Source organism: Aythya ferina, assembly GCF_964211825.1.
Source record: "Aythya ferina genome assembly, chromosome: Z".
In the NCBI taxonomy this organism is placed as follows: domain Eukaryota; kingdom Metazoa; phylum Chordata; class Aves; order Anseriformes; family Anatidae; genus Aythya; species Aythya ferina.
Window position 1 is genome coordinate 61882103 of NC_140299.1, and position 16918 is coordinate 61899020.

Genomic DNA, 16918 nt, shown 5'->3' on the forward strand with positions numbered 1-16918 from the left:
GCTGGGTCAGTAAGAGCCTCATGCAGATCAGCAAGGGGAAGAGCAAAGTCCTGCACCTGGGCAGGAACAGCCCCAGGCCCCAGGACGTGCTGGGGCCACCCAGCTGGAAAGCAGCTCTGCAGAAAGGGCCCCGGGGGTCCTGGTGGGCACCAAGATGAACATTAGCCAGAAATCTGCCCTTGTAACTAGGGCTAACGGTATCCTGGGCTGCACTAGGGGGAGTGTCACCAGCTTGGTGATCTTTCTTTCCCCTTTTCTCGGCACTGGTGAGGCCGTGCCAGGAGTACTGGGTCCAGTTCCGGGCTCCCTAGTACAAGACAGATTTGGAGCTGCTGGAGAGAATCCAGTGAAGGGCCACGCAGATGATGAAGAAACATCTCTTCTGTGAGGAACAGCTGAGATATCTGGGACTGTTTAGGCAGGAGAAGAGGAAGTTCAGGAAGAATCTCATATATAAACACCTGAAGGGAGAAGGGCAAAGAGGATGGAGCCAGTCTCTTTTCAGTGGTGCCCAGTGACAGGACAAGAGGCAATGGGCACAATTGAGATGCAGCACATTCCTTCTGAACATCACAAAAAACCTTCCCTGTGAGTGTGACTGAGCACTGGCATAGGTTGCTCATACAGGTTGTGGAGTATTTACCTTTGGAGTTAACCAAAAGCTGTCTGATCATGGGCAACCTACACTTGGTGGCCCTGCTTAAACAGCATTCCTGGACCAGATGATCTCCAAAGTTTACTTCCAACCTCAACTGTCACTCTGTTATGGAAACTGAAATCTTATTACTGCAGAATATTATCATATAATATTCCAAATGAGATATGGCAGCTACCTATACCTAATTGGAATCAATTATTAGGTTCTAAAAAGTTTAAATGACACATAAAAAGAGATTCAGCATAATACACATAACATGGGAATATAGGAAGTTAAATGTTCACAGGAAAGAAGAAAACCTCTTTCATGAAAACAGCATATTGCAGAAGGGGTAGTTATTGAAATTTGACTGCATTGACTTTCACAAAGAAAGATAATTATGGGTATACATAAGTATTCAGCCCTGCAGGATATGGGAGAATCTGTACATTTTTAAAAGCATGAAAAAAGTTCTTGTTTTGCAGAGATAGATCAGAATAACTAAATCCATACAGATCTCCATGCCAAACAATGTTTAACTGTTATGAGCCAACACGCTTTTTTTTTTTTTTTTATATCTTTGCACCACAGGGAAGGTATCTCTCAGAGGAGAAGATGAAATGACGAGATTCTATCTGTTCTTAATACCAGCTCCTCATAAGACACAAGAAAAGTCATTCCTTTCAAAAGAAAGGAAGTATCATAACAAATTTCTTCCTTTACATATAGCAGTCACATTGATATTGCTGTCATACTGGTACCATTCACAGCATTTAAGTGACATATCATGCTGTAGCAGAGAGGTATCTTTCCTCAAAATTTATTTACTGATCTTACTAAAAACAACAGTATATTTACTTAGCATGGGCCAATCCTTCTACTGGGTTAGTTATACCTGTCTGAGCACTGGTTACTGGTACACAAGCATCACAAGAGAATCACTTGTTCCTACAGGAATCAGACTGCCATACATAAAGAGAAAGAACCAGCTAATGAACAGGTAGACATCTTGAATTTAAATAAAAAGAACCAGGTAAGTCTGTAAATCAAACAACAGCAACATCCATAACCAGCAAAATATACGTTTTAATATGTTATACAACCAAAAAAGGAAAGATAAGAAGGGGCAGAAAGATTAAATTATCTCATGCAGACTTAGCAGCAGCAAAGGACAGTCCTCGGCACACTGTTCATAAATGGGTACCTGGACAATGGCTACAAAACATATCTCAAATATAAGCAGTTTGGGGTAGAGTGGTCATAGCCTATTGTAAGCAAATATCAGTAAATGTAAGGCCTTTGCAAACACATGATACGCCGGGACTTGTAGGTTTACAAAGATAGACTTACTAAGACCGTCACCCATGCTCAGTTTTGTGGGAACAACAGCTTCATCCAAACCTTTGGAAACATGGTTCAGAAGGGCACTGAGCTGTCAGTGAAATAATTTGGGCTTACCATAGTGCACAGTAATGATCTTATATTTCTGTGTCATCACAATCATTTATCATCATTCTGTTGTGGAATTCCAATTGTCAACATTGCAGCGATATCATTTAGTCTTTTGGACATGTTTCAAAAAGTTGCAACAGTACTGAGGTACTGTTGTGTCTGTAGTGAACACTGAAACATCCTCGCATTTTTTAGCATGTAAATGGCCTATCTTAAGAACACTATCTCACTTCAGTTATCATCAGATGCCATTTTCCATAATCCTGATAGAAATTTCCACTTTGTGATGTACCATATTCTAGTGAAATCCTTGTAAAAAAGTCCTGGTAAAAATCCAGGTAAAAAAAATCCAGCAAGCGTCCACTGAAACATTTCCAAAATTCTACAGTGGCTAGTGATTGTAATCTACAAAGTTTAGCCTGCAATCAATAATAATACAACCAACAAGTATTTTAAAAAAGAAGCACTATAATGGTTCAAAATCCAGTAGCTGGAACTTGAAAGTGCCTGACTTACAATGCTAATGTAAACATAATTCCAAGCCTTTACACTAATGTATTAAAATGGATACTACGACCGCATAACGTTTTTCTGCTGCACAGATGGGAAACTTGAATATATATCCTGTGCCCACACATGTTCAGCTCTAGTCTCTCCTTTATGGATTTCTTTTCCAGATTGCTCTGTCTCCAGCTATGTGTTACAGAGCCCATACCCAGGTCTCATCCATACCCTTTTCAGCTGACTTCTCCCCCCAGCCTCACAGGTCCCCATTCTCACCTTCCAGCAAAGACGTCTTGCAACATATCCAGCTTGCTGTTGAAGCAGTATTCCTGGTGACCTCCACTGCCCCGTCCTTCTACGCCAACTCATTGCTTCAAGTCCTAGTTTCCGCTTCTATCCTCCACAACTGCCAGTGAGAGCCTACCCCTTCTTTGTGCCTTTTCCTGATTTCTAAGCCCAACTCTTGTCCTTTATAACTTTTAATCAGAAAACAAGATCCTCAGCAAGTGGTACGACTTGACTGGATGGGTAAGGTTGGGAATTGTCTGAGGCCAGAAAGGAGCTGACATCTTCACACCATGTCACAGTGACTGCTGTGTAACCCAAAGCCCAGTGATACAACAGTGGAAGATTTCCACCAACCTCTGAAATTAAACAAATTTAGTTAAATCTTCACTGCAGAAACTTTAACTACAATGACCGAGACAAATCTTAAACTAGTCACTTGCAAAAATTCTTGCCTCCCCCTCCCTGATTACCTTCACAAGGTCAGTTAAAAGAAAAGACATGTAAGTGGTAACGCCATAGCAAATTTCAGGTTCTGTTTCAAACCCTGGCGACAGCAGAATCAGCATTAAGTTCTTGTATTTTTAACAGGAGAAAGTTTTACCTGTTTCACTGGCTTTATTTGTGGAAACAAATGTAACATTGTTTAATAATTTTCCCAGTAGATTCAACTTATGGACGGACTTCAGTTTGAACAGACAACTTTTTGCAAAGCTAGAATGTAACAGGAGTTTACATTAGGAAGCAGCCTTAACCATGCCGTTATCAGTCCCACCTAAAGATATTAACTCTTTCATTGCTTTACAATTCCAAATTTTTAAAGAGCTATATTATAAAGGCAAGGCTGACCAAAATTTTAGAATTTATCTGATTACTATTAATACCTGTATTTAACTTACAAACTTAGTATTTTAAAAGGGGTAGTCTCTTCCTGCCTTATTTTTTCAATGTTCTATGCTTTAATAACAAAAAATGTGTTGTTGCAGTAGCAGCCACTAGTAAAAGTCACTATTCTTGTCCATACCTTGCATTTAGCTGAGAATAACAGAGTAACAAAAGCAGAAACGAGAAATAACACAAAGTTAAAAGTTCCTAAGATATTAAGTAATGCCAGAAATTCTTCAGAGACCACATGTTGATCACATTTTTATCTGCATTTAGAAATAGTTAGGGCAGAGACATCTGGATACTACAGAAAGAAACATTTGAACAAAGTTAAGTCATGTTTAAAAGTAAACACAAATTTAAACATCACAAGCATTCCTGCTTCAATTTCAGGTTCACCTCCTAAGTCTAAATATTTACATAAATACCGTTTTTAAACATTTTGTGTAATATCAGCTTGCACTGAGAGAAGTAGCTTTTCAATGTGCATGTCAAAGCAGCAGTCAATAGCACGAAGCACTCCAAGCAAAACTTCAGAACATGAAAGGGAGAAAGAATTACTCTGTCGATGACTTAGTGGCACTGTGGAAACCTTCACCTGTTACCCTGATTGTTTCCAAGCTCTCAGAACTCAACTGTAATGTCAGATGTTGAATTCTGTCAAAACTCTTTATTAACATCTCACTTTTTATTACAAGTATCTCGGGATCTTTAAATGACCCTAATCGTTACTATTTATGCATTATCTTTTTAAATTTGGTAGGACTGAAAAAATGTTAATTAACAAGTTCATTTAAGTTACAAATTTACATGTATGATTACATCTACTGAGTTAGAATATGGAACCCAATTTCCAGAGTTTTAATGAATTTCTCTGTTCATTATAGATGGCAGAAATCTAGATTTTCTAAAAATATAAATCAGTCACACTGAAAGTTCATTTATATAGCAAATCCTGACCCAGGACTAATGCAGACTACCAACAGCCAAAAATTCTCATTACCAGCACCAGATCCCACTCCCCATGCCTTGTCACAAAAAATCACAAAGATCACAAAAAATCTTTGAATTCAGAGATCACCACATTGCTCTGCAGAGTACATTGGCTTATATATTACTACTATATGTAACGTAATTATTTAAGGAGGCTTTTCTATGAGTTCTAAGAAGCAGAAGTAAAATCTGCAATTTTAAACACTATGCAAGTCAAAAAGACTATAAAACCTAAACATGAGGGGAAAAAAAAAAAAAAAAAAAAAAAAAAAAAAGGAGTGGCAACAACACATTTCCTTTTCAATCTTGTATCAAGCTACTCAGGGCTCCAGTACAAAATATCTCATTATATCCTACCACAGCTGCCCAGTTTTACAACAAAGCCTTTCCCTGTGCCCTCTCTCCACACATACATACACCATAGACACTTCTGCTTTTGGAAACAGTAACTCTGCAATCTATGGATTCTGCCTGCAGAAAGTTCCATTTATGTGTTCCTTTACAGACTGCAGATCCATAGACAGCAGAGTAAGACAAACCCCAAAACCCTTGCAAAACAAGAGGGAGTCTCACAACTGTTTCCACACGTGGCCAAGTCTTGGTATGTCCAAGACAGTACATACACAAAAACACATTTTTATTCTCCAACACAGATTGGAAGAATAGAAAAGGAAGGTCAAGTTGACCTTTATCTCCAAAAATCTCCCGGAATGAATTTTGGCTTTTTTATGTAAGAATAAAAACAGGAAGTCTCTATAAACAGTTAGAGGACCCAATACATTGGTAATGTTACTTTCACAGCACACATTTGTCTTTATTAATTTCTCAGCCTGTAAGGCATTTTTCAAATACGTTTTTCTAGGATCAAGGAACATTAAAATATCAGGCAGATAAGTTACATAATCTGTCTTTTTTTCATTAGAAGGCTGCAGAAGAGCATTATCTGTGCTGACAGTGTCTGGGCATTTTGAGTAATCTTTTTATAGTGCTTCAATTTAATAACATCCAAGCCTGGAACACACTCTGTGCCTGATAAGCAGCTCATACAAATCCAGAAAGTAAACATTCTTTGAAGTCACTGTATTTTTTACACCGGAAATACCAGGCATCAGTCACACCGTAAATTACATACATTGATCATGCCAGAAATAGAACCCCCTCAGCTAGACTATGGATTCAAGTTCATGTTCTAAGCCATGTTTCTAAAATCAGCAGTACAGTTCACCGATAACATAAGAGCAAACTTGTCTGTTAATAAACTGTGGATATATGTCCAAATGATGCAGGGAAAGCTGGCTTTCTCCTTTCGAAGAATGGTTCCACCTATATAAGTTTCAAAATAAGCTATAAAAATAAATTAATTTTTCAAAGAGATGAATAATCCATAGGAGATTTGTGGAATAGAAGAGCAGTGAATCCAACCTAAAACCTGCATTCAGACTCAACAGTTACTATCCTGGAACACAATCAAGTTTCCCATTAAAGTCTGTTCTGTAAATTAGATAGCTACATCAGTCTAACTGAGATGCAAAGTAACTCTTCAAATTCTTTAATTATATTTCACATTTAGTATCTCAACACCCCTCAGGACAACAATATGTTAAAATGTCGTATTTCCAAAGTTGTCACATATGCCATTCAAATCAAGAAAAAGGATGGGCAATGGGCAGAGTTCACCTAAAAAAGACTTTTAAAGAGGTATAGCAAACTGTCCCTTTCCACCTCTGTAGCAATGAAACCGAGAACACCCTTCTAAGACTACAGATATTATTGCTACCAGTAGAGTTTTATCCAGATCTCCAATAGAATCCATTCAAGAAAGTTTCTCCTTACGGCACTTTGATTTAAGCATAGTGGGTTGCTTTGTTCACTCTTCCAAAACGTACATGTAGTGTCAGCTGTTGCTCAGCAGTTATCACTGTTCACCTTTTCAGTTTATCTCCTGAAATCAAGTAATTTAAAAATATACCATGTTTAGTATTGGATAAGCACGTTTCACTCAGCTCTGTTGCAAGACCGCAATATTTCAAAGGATTGTGACAATACCACAACTCCTAGAACATCATCATCTGCTTGGCAAAACACATACACCCTCTCTGGTGGGAAGATGCTAGACATGCTTGTTTATTACAGGTTCCATACACTTTTCACACTGAAGGCCAAGGCCATGTCCAGCAGCAGAGACAGGCTTCCAATGGGAGATGGTGTTCATCTGTTCACAAGAAGTACTGAGAGTGCACTTGCACGCCTGTTGCGCAGCCAAAGACCATTCAGGAAGCAGTTGCAGGGTGACAATTGCTTCATTAATAAGACTGCCAAACCCAGGAGACAGAACAAGTGTTTGAGATTTAATCCCAGCCTTCAATGCATACAAAACCTGTTCCCTATTCCATCAGTGCTATTTCCTCACATGCATGTATGGTATGAGCACAAGCTGACGCTTGTTCTAGAAGAGCAGAGAAACACATAGGAAAGTACCTCAGGGTGGGGACTGCTGCTGCTGAACTTTCCCCTTCCCAGAGGGGCTCAAGCCCAGTGTCCTGCACCTCATCCCACCACTCCTCCCAGACTCACTCACTCTCTATCTATGGCTAGGAAGCGAACATTTTGGCTTGCAAAAACCTAACTCCCAAGCACAAAGAAAGAAGCAGAAGGTATAAAGTATGCACCTAAATCTGCCCAGTACCTTTTAATTTTGCTGTGCAGGAAATATATCCTTTTTCAGAAATTACACAGCATCAGCTTATACACTGAATGATAAAAGAACATAAACGGTGACATTAAACAAAACATTTGCACCTAAACTGCTGAATGTATTGCAAAACTATAACACCAACACTTAGCCCACAACAAAATCTCTTTGGCATCGTCTTAGCAGCACCAAGTTCACTAGCCTCCCTTTAGTGAAAATCGTATCCAAGGATATAATTTGGCTCTTGATCCAAGGATGTAATTTAGCCCTTAAGTATACAACTGAGAAAGACATCAGAAAGCTCAGCAATTTATTCCCTTAATGTTCCTACACTACTCATTTGAACTGTCTCAGATTAGGCATGTGCATGACTGCTGAGCATATTTAGCACGACAGCTGTAGTAGGTCAGACCACAGATCTCCCTACCTCAGCACATCCGTATCAGTGGATAGCTAGGGAAGGGTATAAGAACGAGCCTAGCATGAAGTAGCACCTCCCTGGAAGGCTACTTCAGCTTTAGCAAACCGAGGTTCAGGGTCTTCCTGATGTAGAGTCTTTGAATTTGGAAGAAGAACGTACAGATTAGACCATCTAGCTCCTTCCGTACAAACACCTCTTTCTGCAAAATTACCAAGTGAATATGTACCAAGCATATTCATTCTGATATAGTTTCATTTTAACTACATAAAACAAACAAACAAACAAAAACAAACAACAAACAGTATAATTGCATTTTCTGTGCACTGAACTACTTACTTGTACATGTTTTCAGTGTCACTCATGATGCTGGCTTTAAGTACAATCACATAGTGTACTCTTAAGGTTTACAGTACTGCATGACTAAAAAAAACAAAGAAGGAATCCAAAGAGCACATACCTAATTTGTGTGTTATGCATTGTATACACATCACATCCATACTTAATGAAGCCTTAAAAAGAGAACTCCACAAATAATGTTAAAGGCATAATATTGGCAGGTGAAAGCCCACATAGTTTGATATCACTACTTATTTACAAAGGTATCAAAGCCTGTACTGCATTCCCACTGAGTACAGTTTTTTAATTTGCCTTGCTTAATGTATCACTTACTTAAAAAACAAACAAACAAAAAACAACAGTAATACCACCCCAGAAAGCCTTGCAACACAAGAACAATGTTTTTTCTACCACTGTATGCAGTTACAACACACTGAATCTCCCATGCAAACAGCACATTGGCCAATCTTTCTTTGAACTGAACGAAAATAAGATTGAAGAAAAGCTGAGAAAATAAGGTAACATACTGATATATGGATCAATAATCAACAGCTTGAACTCTAGAAACCACAAAGCATGAGTTTTGTACAAGTTATTTTATTATTTTGTACAAGATTATTTTCTATTTTTATTTAATTTCTGCATGACCTTTGGAATGGAACAGGGAGAAGCAAATAAAGACTATCAAGATTTCTGTTTACCTGGACAAGAGTATAGGAAGAGCAAACATCAACCACACAAAAATTTCTAAAATTACAGTTGTGTCTTGAAAAAAATTTGTAGCTTGTATTTTGCCCGTTTCCCAAAGAGAGATCTAAATCTTAGGCAGAGAAAGTTTCAATACAAATGGAATGAGTTGCAATAATTTCATTTTCTATTTTGTCTAATGCATCCATTCAAGAACGCATTTACTATACCTCCAGGGCTTTGTAGTTTTCCTATTTATTTTAATAATAGTAGTTTCATGCCTAGAACTTCACATACTAAAACAAAGAGACGAAAGCACCTACAACAAAATCCACTGTGCATTGTAGACTTTCTTGGTCTGTCTGTCATTCTTTTGCCATGTAGACATACACACTGGTAACAGCCACTGCAACAGGAAAATATGAGCTGACAGTAGAAACAGAGTTTCAAGTGAAAACAGAGTAGGACTGCACTAATTTCCTATTGTAGATAGTTCCAACTTCTCCCACTGAACACAATGCCACTGTCTTCCATTGATCAAAAATAAACATGGCATACAGAAGGTATAATCAGAAAGGAAGGAAAACGGAAAAGCATGACAAAGATGTGAGAAACACAGATATATAAAATATGCACATAGGCTTTCCCAAAGGCTTGCTGTCTTCAATAACAACAAACACAACAGCTCAAATCAACAGTAGGAAAAGGCATAATGGAAGGATGCAAATTACATGGAGACAACAGTTGGCTGAGTAATTAAAGGTAAGCAAGTAACTAACTGCATCTCAGAGTACTTATGCGTATTCTCCCATGTAGGGCTTATTTCTGTAAGCCTTCCATGTTTCATTCAGAACGCGCTGTTTTATTTAAAGACCAATAGTGAAGCTGACCTGGCCCTTTGAGTGAAACAGTCTAAGGCATGCTCACACAAACAACTCAAATCACAGAGATGAAAACCATCAGCAAAGAAATGATGATTAGCAGCTGGAGAAACGCAGGAGCATAACATCTTCACTGGTATGTTTGCAGTCAGAAAGGGGTCTCCTTCTAACTCATCTGTGGCACAAGACTACAGATGTAAATCAAGTATTAAAGTAAGCTCATTGGAATAAACAAACAAACAAAATGTTCCATGGTGCATGGACACAGACTTCTTTTGATATTTCTCATGTTAAAACATCAGATGCAAAACATACTTACAACCAAAGTCTTATTTTGTGATGGGTAAAGTAAACTTGAACAGGTAATGTTTCAAGGTAGAAGTGTCACCAGTAAATACTGCCTGCTCCAAATAACTAAGCAAGTATCAGATTTTTGTGACACTCTACTTTGTGTGTGACCCTGGAGCCTTGAAAATCAAATGTTAAAGGAATAGAAAGCACTGAACAACAGGCCAACAAGAAAAGTGTAGCCAGGAACCCCATGGCAGACTCTTTACAAAAATAACCCAGGCTTTTATACTGAGGTTATGAACTCAATCTATACTGTGTTGCCAGTACACAATTTCTAAACAATTACTTGAAAAAGTAACATAGAGTTAATTTAATTGAACTATTTTGTAGTTAAAGGAGGATTATACCCAGAATTTCTTTTAGTAGAACTCCCCAGTCACAAACCTACCACTCATCTTGCATGGCAAGATACTGCACTGTCTTAGGTCTCTCGTATTTACTTTGCTTTCCATGACACTGCTGCCCCCCTCACGAGCCTACTGATTCTGATTAACTTTCCATGCTATACCTCAGTGTCTCCCATCTCTGTACAATTAACTCTACAAATCGTGAACTCCCTCATTCTCCTAAGCATGTCCTATTATTTCTAATAAAACATAAAATAAATAACATTGCAATGCAAGGTGTATCAAAGAAATAGGCAAAGAAGAAAGGGGAGCATTTCAGTTAAACTGGGAATTCAGGTTCAATTTTCTACAAAATGACCTCAATAGAATGCTTGGGATTTCAGAACATAATTCACATTAGCAGTTCTCAGGACAAGTAAACCCATAAAGATGATGCATCCAAAACATTTCAGTGACTGCCAGAAATATACTACTTCTGAAATATTTATTAAACATTTGCATAACATCTGATACGGCTTTAATTTCTAATTTATTAAAAACATACACAAACATGTTGTACAAAAAAAAGACATACCCACAACTGTAAGAAATAACAGCATACTAGGTTTTGCAAGGGAAAAGCAGAAAGTTTCCCGTGGCTTGATATCTTTTAGGCAAGGAAAATAACATTCACCTAACCTAACCTAAAGGAACAACATCACCTTGGATAAATACAATCAAACACAACTTTGCCAACGTTGTTGTCATACCAATAAATATTTGACATCTTCTGTTCACCCCACCTCCCTCCTAAATTAGTCACCATCTGGTTAATCTCAGCTGAGATCTCCATATTTCACCTACTGCAAAGATGAACCTTGGGTATAAACACAGCTCTTGGGAGGTAAGGGAATCTCTGCTGCAGGGTAACAGGAAAAAGCGTCTCTACACGATTACAATCATTTGCTTTTCACCAGTCTAAAGCAGCAAGAAAGTTCAGGTCATTTCCTCACTGGCACAGCAAGTTATAGCAAGATACACATTCTATTAATTTTTAATTGCATTGCTTGCAGAGTGAAAACCCAAACGGGGAGCGTTTCTTTTTAAAGCATAAAGAAGGGCACTGAAACGCACTGAAACTGCTTACCTCACTCAGCTCTGCAGGAGAGTCATTTCCATATTTCAAAGCAACTCCAGAATTCATGATGAGACTTCTCAGGGCTTGATGATTTCTGCAGATTTTAATGCTTCGAAGCTTTGTTTAACTGATTCAATACTTTCTTCTGCAATTTTCCCCCGTCTTGCATATTTTGCTCTAGACAGCCATTTTTACTCCACATTCATAGTTAAAATTAATGATGTAAGATAATCTAAAAGAGCGAAACTGGTTTTCACTTCACATATAATCCATTGCTGTTAGCGATTTGTTAATACTGTGGAGTGCTCAGAAAATGCAGGGAAGGAACTGCTTGCCCAGATCCCAGGGCTGTCTCAGTCCATCTGCAAGTCGTGCTTCACCTCCGCTGTCCGTTTTCTGCTGCTCTTTTCCACAACTCTGTTTAAGGGCATCTCACAAAGACGCTTAATGTACTCAGAATGATTTGGTAAGCTTCATGCAAGTTCACAGAGAAAATAAAAGGAGAGCGCTGCTTTGGTCTTCAATGTTCAGAGAGAGAGGGAAGGGAAAAGAAAAGAAAGCTCCCCTCCCCAAGACAAACCAATCCTGCACTTCACGCTAAAGTTTCCCCTTCCAGTGAGCCTGGAGTTTAAGTGGTTTATGATCAAACACAGCTGTCTTGCTGCTGGCTAAAGGGTGCATGGAAGGGGCGGTACTAAAAGGAGAGTGCAAGTGGGAGGGAGAGAGCTATAGAGAGTTCATTTTGGAATTACAGGCATCTTTCCAGCTTTCTGTATACTAATTACTGTACCCAAAACTATAAAGCTAAGCAAGTAACAGGAAACGCCACCTGGATAACAATCAAGTTGGAATCCTATTTCCCCATTCCCATGTGCAATTAAGTACGAAAAGCCAGGGGATTCTGGGGATGGGGGTTGTAATGATCTCAAAAGGTCACAGTAAAACCAAGAGCACCATTAGAAAGCTGCAGGTTTTACAGAACACACTGACATTTTACAAAGACTTTGGGGAGATACTATGGGAAGAAGGTGGGAAAAAAATACTTGCTTTCAACATGCAACAAATAATCTAGAAAAATCCCTAAGAAATTGGATTTGAAGACACGCTCTGCTGTACCCATTGCAAGAACAGAAGACTTCCTTTCCCCCTCATTCCATCCCCTAAAATCTACTGGCAGTCCTACACAATTTGTGATGCTGGATTATGATGCATTTCTGAGTTAGAACTGGGGAATGCCACACTCTGCAGCTGAAATTTACCTATCAGCTTAATCCAATGTACTCTAACAGTGTAAATTCCTGAGAAGAGTTCAAAAAATTTATGAGAAACAGGAATAAATTCTATAAAAGCTGTGGTACAACCTTTGCACTTTTGCAAAAACATTTACTTGTAAAACAAAGCTCTCCAAAAGTAAGATTTTGAAAATCAGCCTGGGACTTTAGTTTTATTTTATCCCCAATTAATCATAGATGAATAGCAGTATGAATACATAAAGATAATTCATCCAAATGACAATACAGAAGGTGCATTAAGAAGTAGAACCAAGATAAACACATACATATTGATCCATGATACTAAAATGGACTAGCATTTTCTGTGTCCCTGTCTTTCCCCAATGCCCAGGGATCAGGAACTGAAACTTTGGCTTGTGGGCAAGGGGAATACCTCAATCTCTTTACATTTCTACTTTTAATTTGTGTCTGTGTCTGTTTTCATGGTCTTTCCTTCTCTTTTCTGTATTTTTCTTATTCTCCAGTTTGCTTTCTAGTAATCCATTTTTATATTTCTCTTCTTTTTTATGTTCACCAAGTGTTGCCTCCATTCTTCATCATTTTACTCCTTGAGAGCATCTTTCCTGCCTCACCTTTATGTTCAGTTCTAACTGTGCATTTAGTGCTTCTCTGTATTCCTTATTTATGTGCTTTGTTCCTGACATATGTTTCCATTTATCTTTCCTCAAGCAGTGACAACGGGCTGCACTGCTCTCTGCTGGCAGATTACTGCTGTCTCCGCCACACGAGATGCACAGCACAGTGCCACACCGGGCAAACAGCACATCCCACCTCCCGTGGTTAGCCTGCCAGAAGACGCAGAGTCCTCCAGACTGCAGTATGAAACAGTGTATTCAGAGTAGTTTTGTGCACTGATTTACTGGGCATTTAAATTTGATTAACAGTGTTTTATACCCAGAAACAGAAGTACTTTATAGTGTCCTACCTCATTTCTCATACAAGAGTAAAAAACAATTGAGTTCAAAACCTTCTGCAGCTGACACAGTACATTTTAAAACATTTTATTTTTTCCAAGTTATGGCTTCCCAAATGGGAGGGCGACAAACTTTTTTTGTACTTTGTATCAGTATTCCTAACAACTTCTGTATTTTCTCTCAAATGTTTAGAATCTCTTCTGATCTTATCTTTGCCCAATTTTGGCACCTGTATCAGAGGTTCACCAACACAGGGTTGGCCCCAGGATTATCTAAAAATAAAATACTACAGTTTTCCTTGACTAAAGTAAGATCATATTCATTAGGGCTCCAATATACTGCATTTCCCATATTACCTCCCTATATGCAAAATATTTCCTTGCTGACTAAGACAGGCACTTAGAAATTAAAAGTGCCGATTCACTTTCTCCACTCGCCATTGCTGTCCATTCATGGCAGAGCAGGGATCCAACAGACCAGAGTACACAGCACTACAGAAGCATCCCGACCATAAGGGTGAGGAACTGAGCTAGCTCCACATCATAGTGCACCTGTACGCTGCATGGGACTTTTTTCTGCCTCTTTCCAAATCCACGCAGGAACATGACGAACAGAGATAGAGACACTGACTGAGAAGTGACAGCAGAATTTACAGTTTCAGATGTACACCAGAACACAGGAGATACATGCAGATACTTTCAGAACAATATTCATTTTTAAATTAAAAATTAATTTTAACCTGTGCAAACTAATGAAACAGTTGAAACAAACCAATGAAAAAATGATTTTGCTTTAATTCCAGAGGACTCCCAGTGCAGTCAGTGCATGCCTGCACCGAGTGCTACAGGGTTACACATTACTGAGTTAAAAAGCATCAATCATTATCTTTACCTAACCCACCACTGCCTGTTTCAATGTCATTTGAAGTCTTCACAGCATCACAGAATCACAGCATTTTCTAGGTTGGAAGAGACCTCAAGATCATCAAGTCCAACCTCCAACCTAACGCTAACAGCCCTCCACTAAACCATATCCCTAAGCTCTACATCTAAACGTCTTTTGAAGACTTCCAAGGATGGTGACTCCACCACTTCCCTGGGCAGCCTGTTCCAATGCCTCACAACCCTTTCTGTAAAGAAGTTCTTCCTAACATCTAACCTAAAACTCCCCTGGCTCAACTTAAGCCCATTCCCCCTCGTCCTGTCACCAGGCACGTGGGAGAACAGGCCAACCCCCACCTCTCTACAGCCTCCTTTAAGGTATCTGTAAAGAGCAATAAGGTCACCCCTGAGCCTCCTCTTCTCCAGGCTGAACAAGCCCAGCTCCCTCAGCCGCTCCTCGTAGGACTTGTTCTCCAGGCCCCTCACCAGCTTCGTCGCCCTTCTCTGCACCCGCTCAAGCACCTCGATGTCCTTCTTGTAGCGAGGGGCCCAAAACTGAACACAGTACTCGAGGTGCGGCCTCACCAGAGCTGAGTACAGGGGGACGATCACCTCCCTAGCCCTGCTGGTCACGCTGTTCCTAATACAAGCCAGGATGCCGTTGGCCTTCTTGGCCACCTGAGCACACTGCTGGCTCATATTCAGCCGACTGTCCACCATCACTCCCAGGTCCTTCTCTGCCTGGCAGCTTTCCAACCATTCCTCTCCCAGCCTGTAGCTCTGCTTGGGGTTATTGCGCCCCAGGTGCAGGACCTGGCACTTGGCCTTGTTGAACTTCATGCAGTTGACCTCAGCCCATCGGTGCAGCCTATTCAGATCCTCCTGCAGAGCTTTCCTACCCTCAAGCAGATCGACACACGCGCATAGCTTGGTGTCATCTGCAAACTTACTGAGGGTGCACTCGATGCCCTCGTCCAGATCATTGATGAAGATATTAAAGATGACCGGCCCCAGCACCGAGCCCTGGGGGACGCCACTAGTGACTGGCCTCCAACTGGACTTGACTCTTCTACAAACTGTTCAGGCTTTCCTTTATTGTGGAGGGTTAGCAAAGATCAAATGCAGTGATTCTTCTAAACTAATTATACCATAACTTTTAAATGCTCAACAACATATAGAATATTTTCTGAACATTGAAGATTTAGAAGTTGTTGCCCTGAAATTTCATGTTATCTAGCATTTGTCAGTCCATTTACTAATTCAGTGAAACCATTACATCACAAAATTGATTTCCCAGATAGATCTGACTTTTCTTCAGACTGTTTCACTGTTTTCAAATACATGCAAGTGATCTAATGCAATAGCAGGGCACTAAGAACAATATTGAAAAAAATGGATTTTTCCCATTGACTTGTGCCCATTGACAGGCAGGGTTCAAAGAAAACAAAGGAAAATTTCAAGAATGGAAATTTATGCTATCAGAAAGAGAACAGAGCACCTGGTGATCCAGCATGATAGAGGTGCCTAGGGATTCAGTCCCTCTGCATTCGACTGTTCATTCTCTCTCCCCTGACTCTGTTTCTCACCTAGGATAACAATGCTCCCTTGTTGCCCACCATCTGCCTCCGTTTTTAGCACCTACACTTGCTAGGGTGTGCTTGTGCATACATGGATGCACATGCAGGGAGCATGGGAAGAAGATGTCCTGATATGTAGATGCACGTTTCTTAGCCCAAGAGCACATGATGTACCAGATGTTTCAGTGTGTGCTACCATGACACAAACAAGAACAAGGTAACAACAGGCTGGATGAACTCAATTGTCACTGAGGATCACAGAAAGAGCCTCTGCCAAAAGTGTTCTGTCAAGAAATAGATACTGGTCTGGCCTTCCGCTCAGTCTCAGCCCATTCGGATCAATTACTGCTTTCTGTACCTCTAAAGCATTTGTGATGCACGCTGCTTGTAGGTAAGTGCATTTGCACTGACAGATTCTTCCCAAGATAATTTCAGAATTATCCAGTTACAGCCATTAGTGTAGCAAGTTTGCTGATCGTTGATCTAACAGTCCTATGGTCACTCTATTCCATTTGTTACTGTTTTAAACTTTTGTTAAAACAATCATTTAAAAGTACCAGAGATTTACTCAGGAGCCCACTGTTGTATCTGAATAATCATTTAATAAGATTTACACGATCTGTAATAGGATTCTGTGGGGCAAGATAACTCTTGCCCTTCTCACCT

General features: G+C 39.6%; 1 protein-coding gene across 3 annotated transcripts in view; it reads right to left on the bottom strand.

Annotated features, from left to right (window-relative positions):
• The window catches only part of MCC (MCC regulator of WNT signaling pathway), a 197050-nt gene that overhangs the window by 140830 nt on the left and 39302 nt on the right, over positions 1 to 16918 (bottom strand). Inside the window, exon 1 of one of the 3 annotated variants that reach the window (XM_084504445.1) lies at positions 11598 to 12225. The exons of the other annotated variants lie outside the window; for them this stretch is intronic. Coding sequence (XP_084360571.1) covers positions 11598 to 11654 — 57 coding nt within the window. The 5' untranslated portion in view covers positions 11655 to 12225. Of the gene's footprint in view, positions 1 to 11597; positions 12226 to 16918 lie in introns of those variants that run through there. 3 annotated transcript variants of the gene reach the window in all.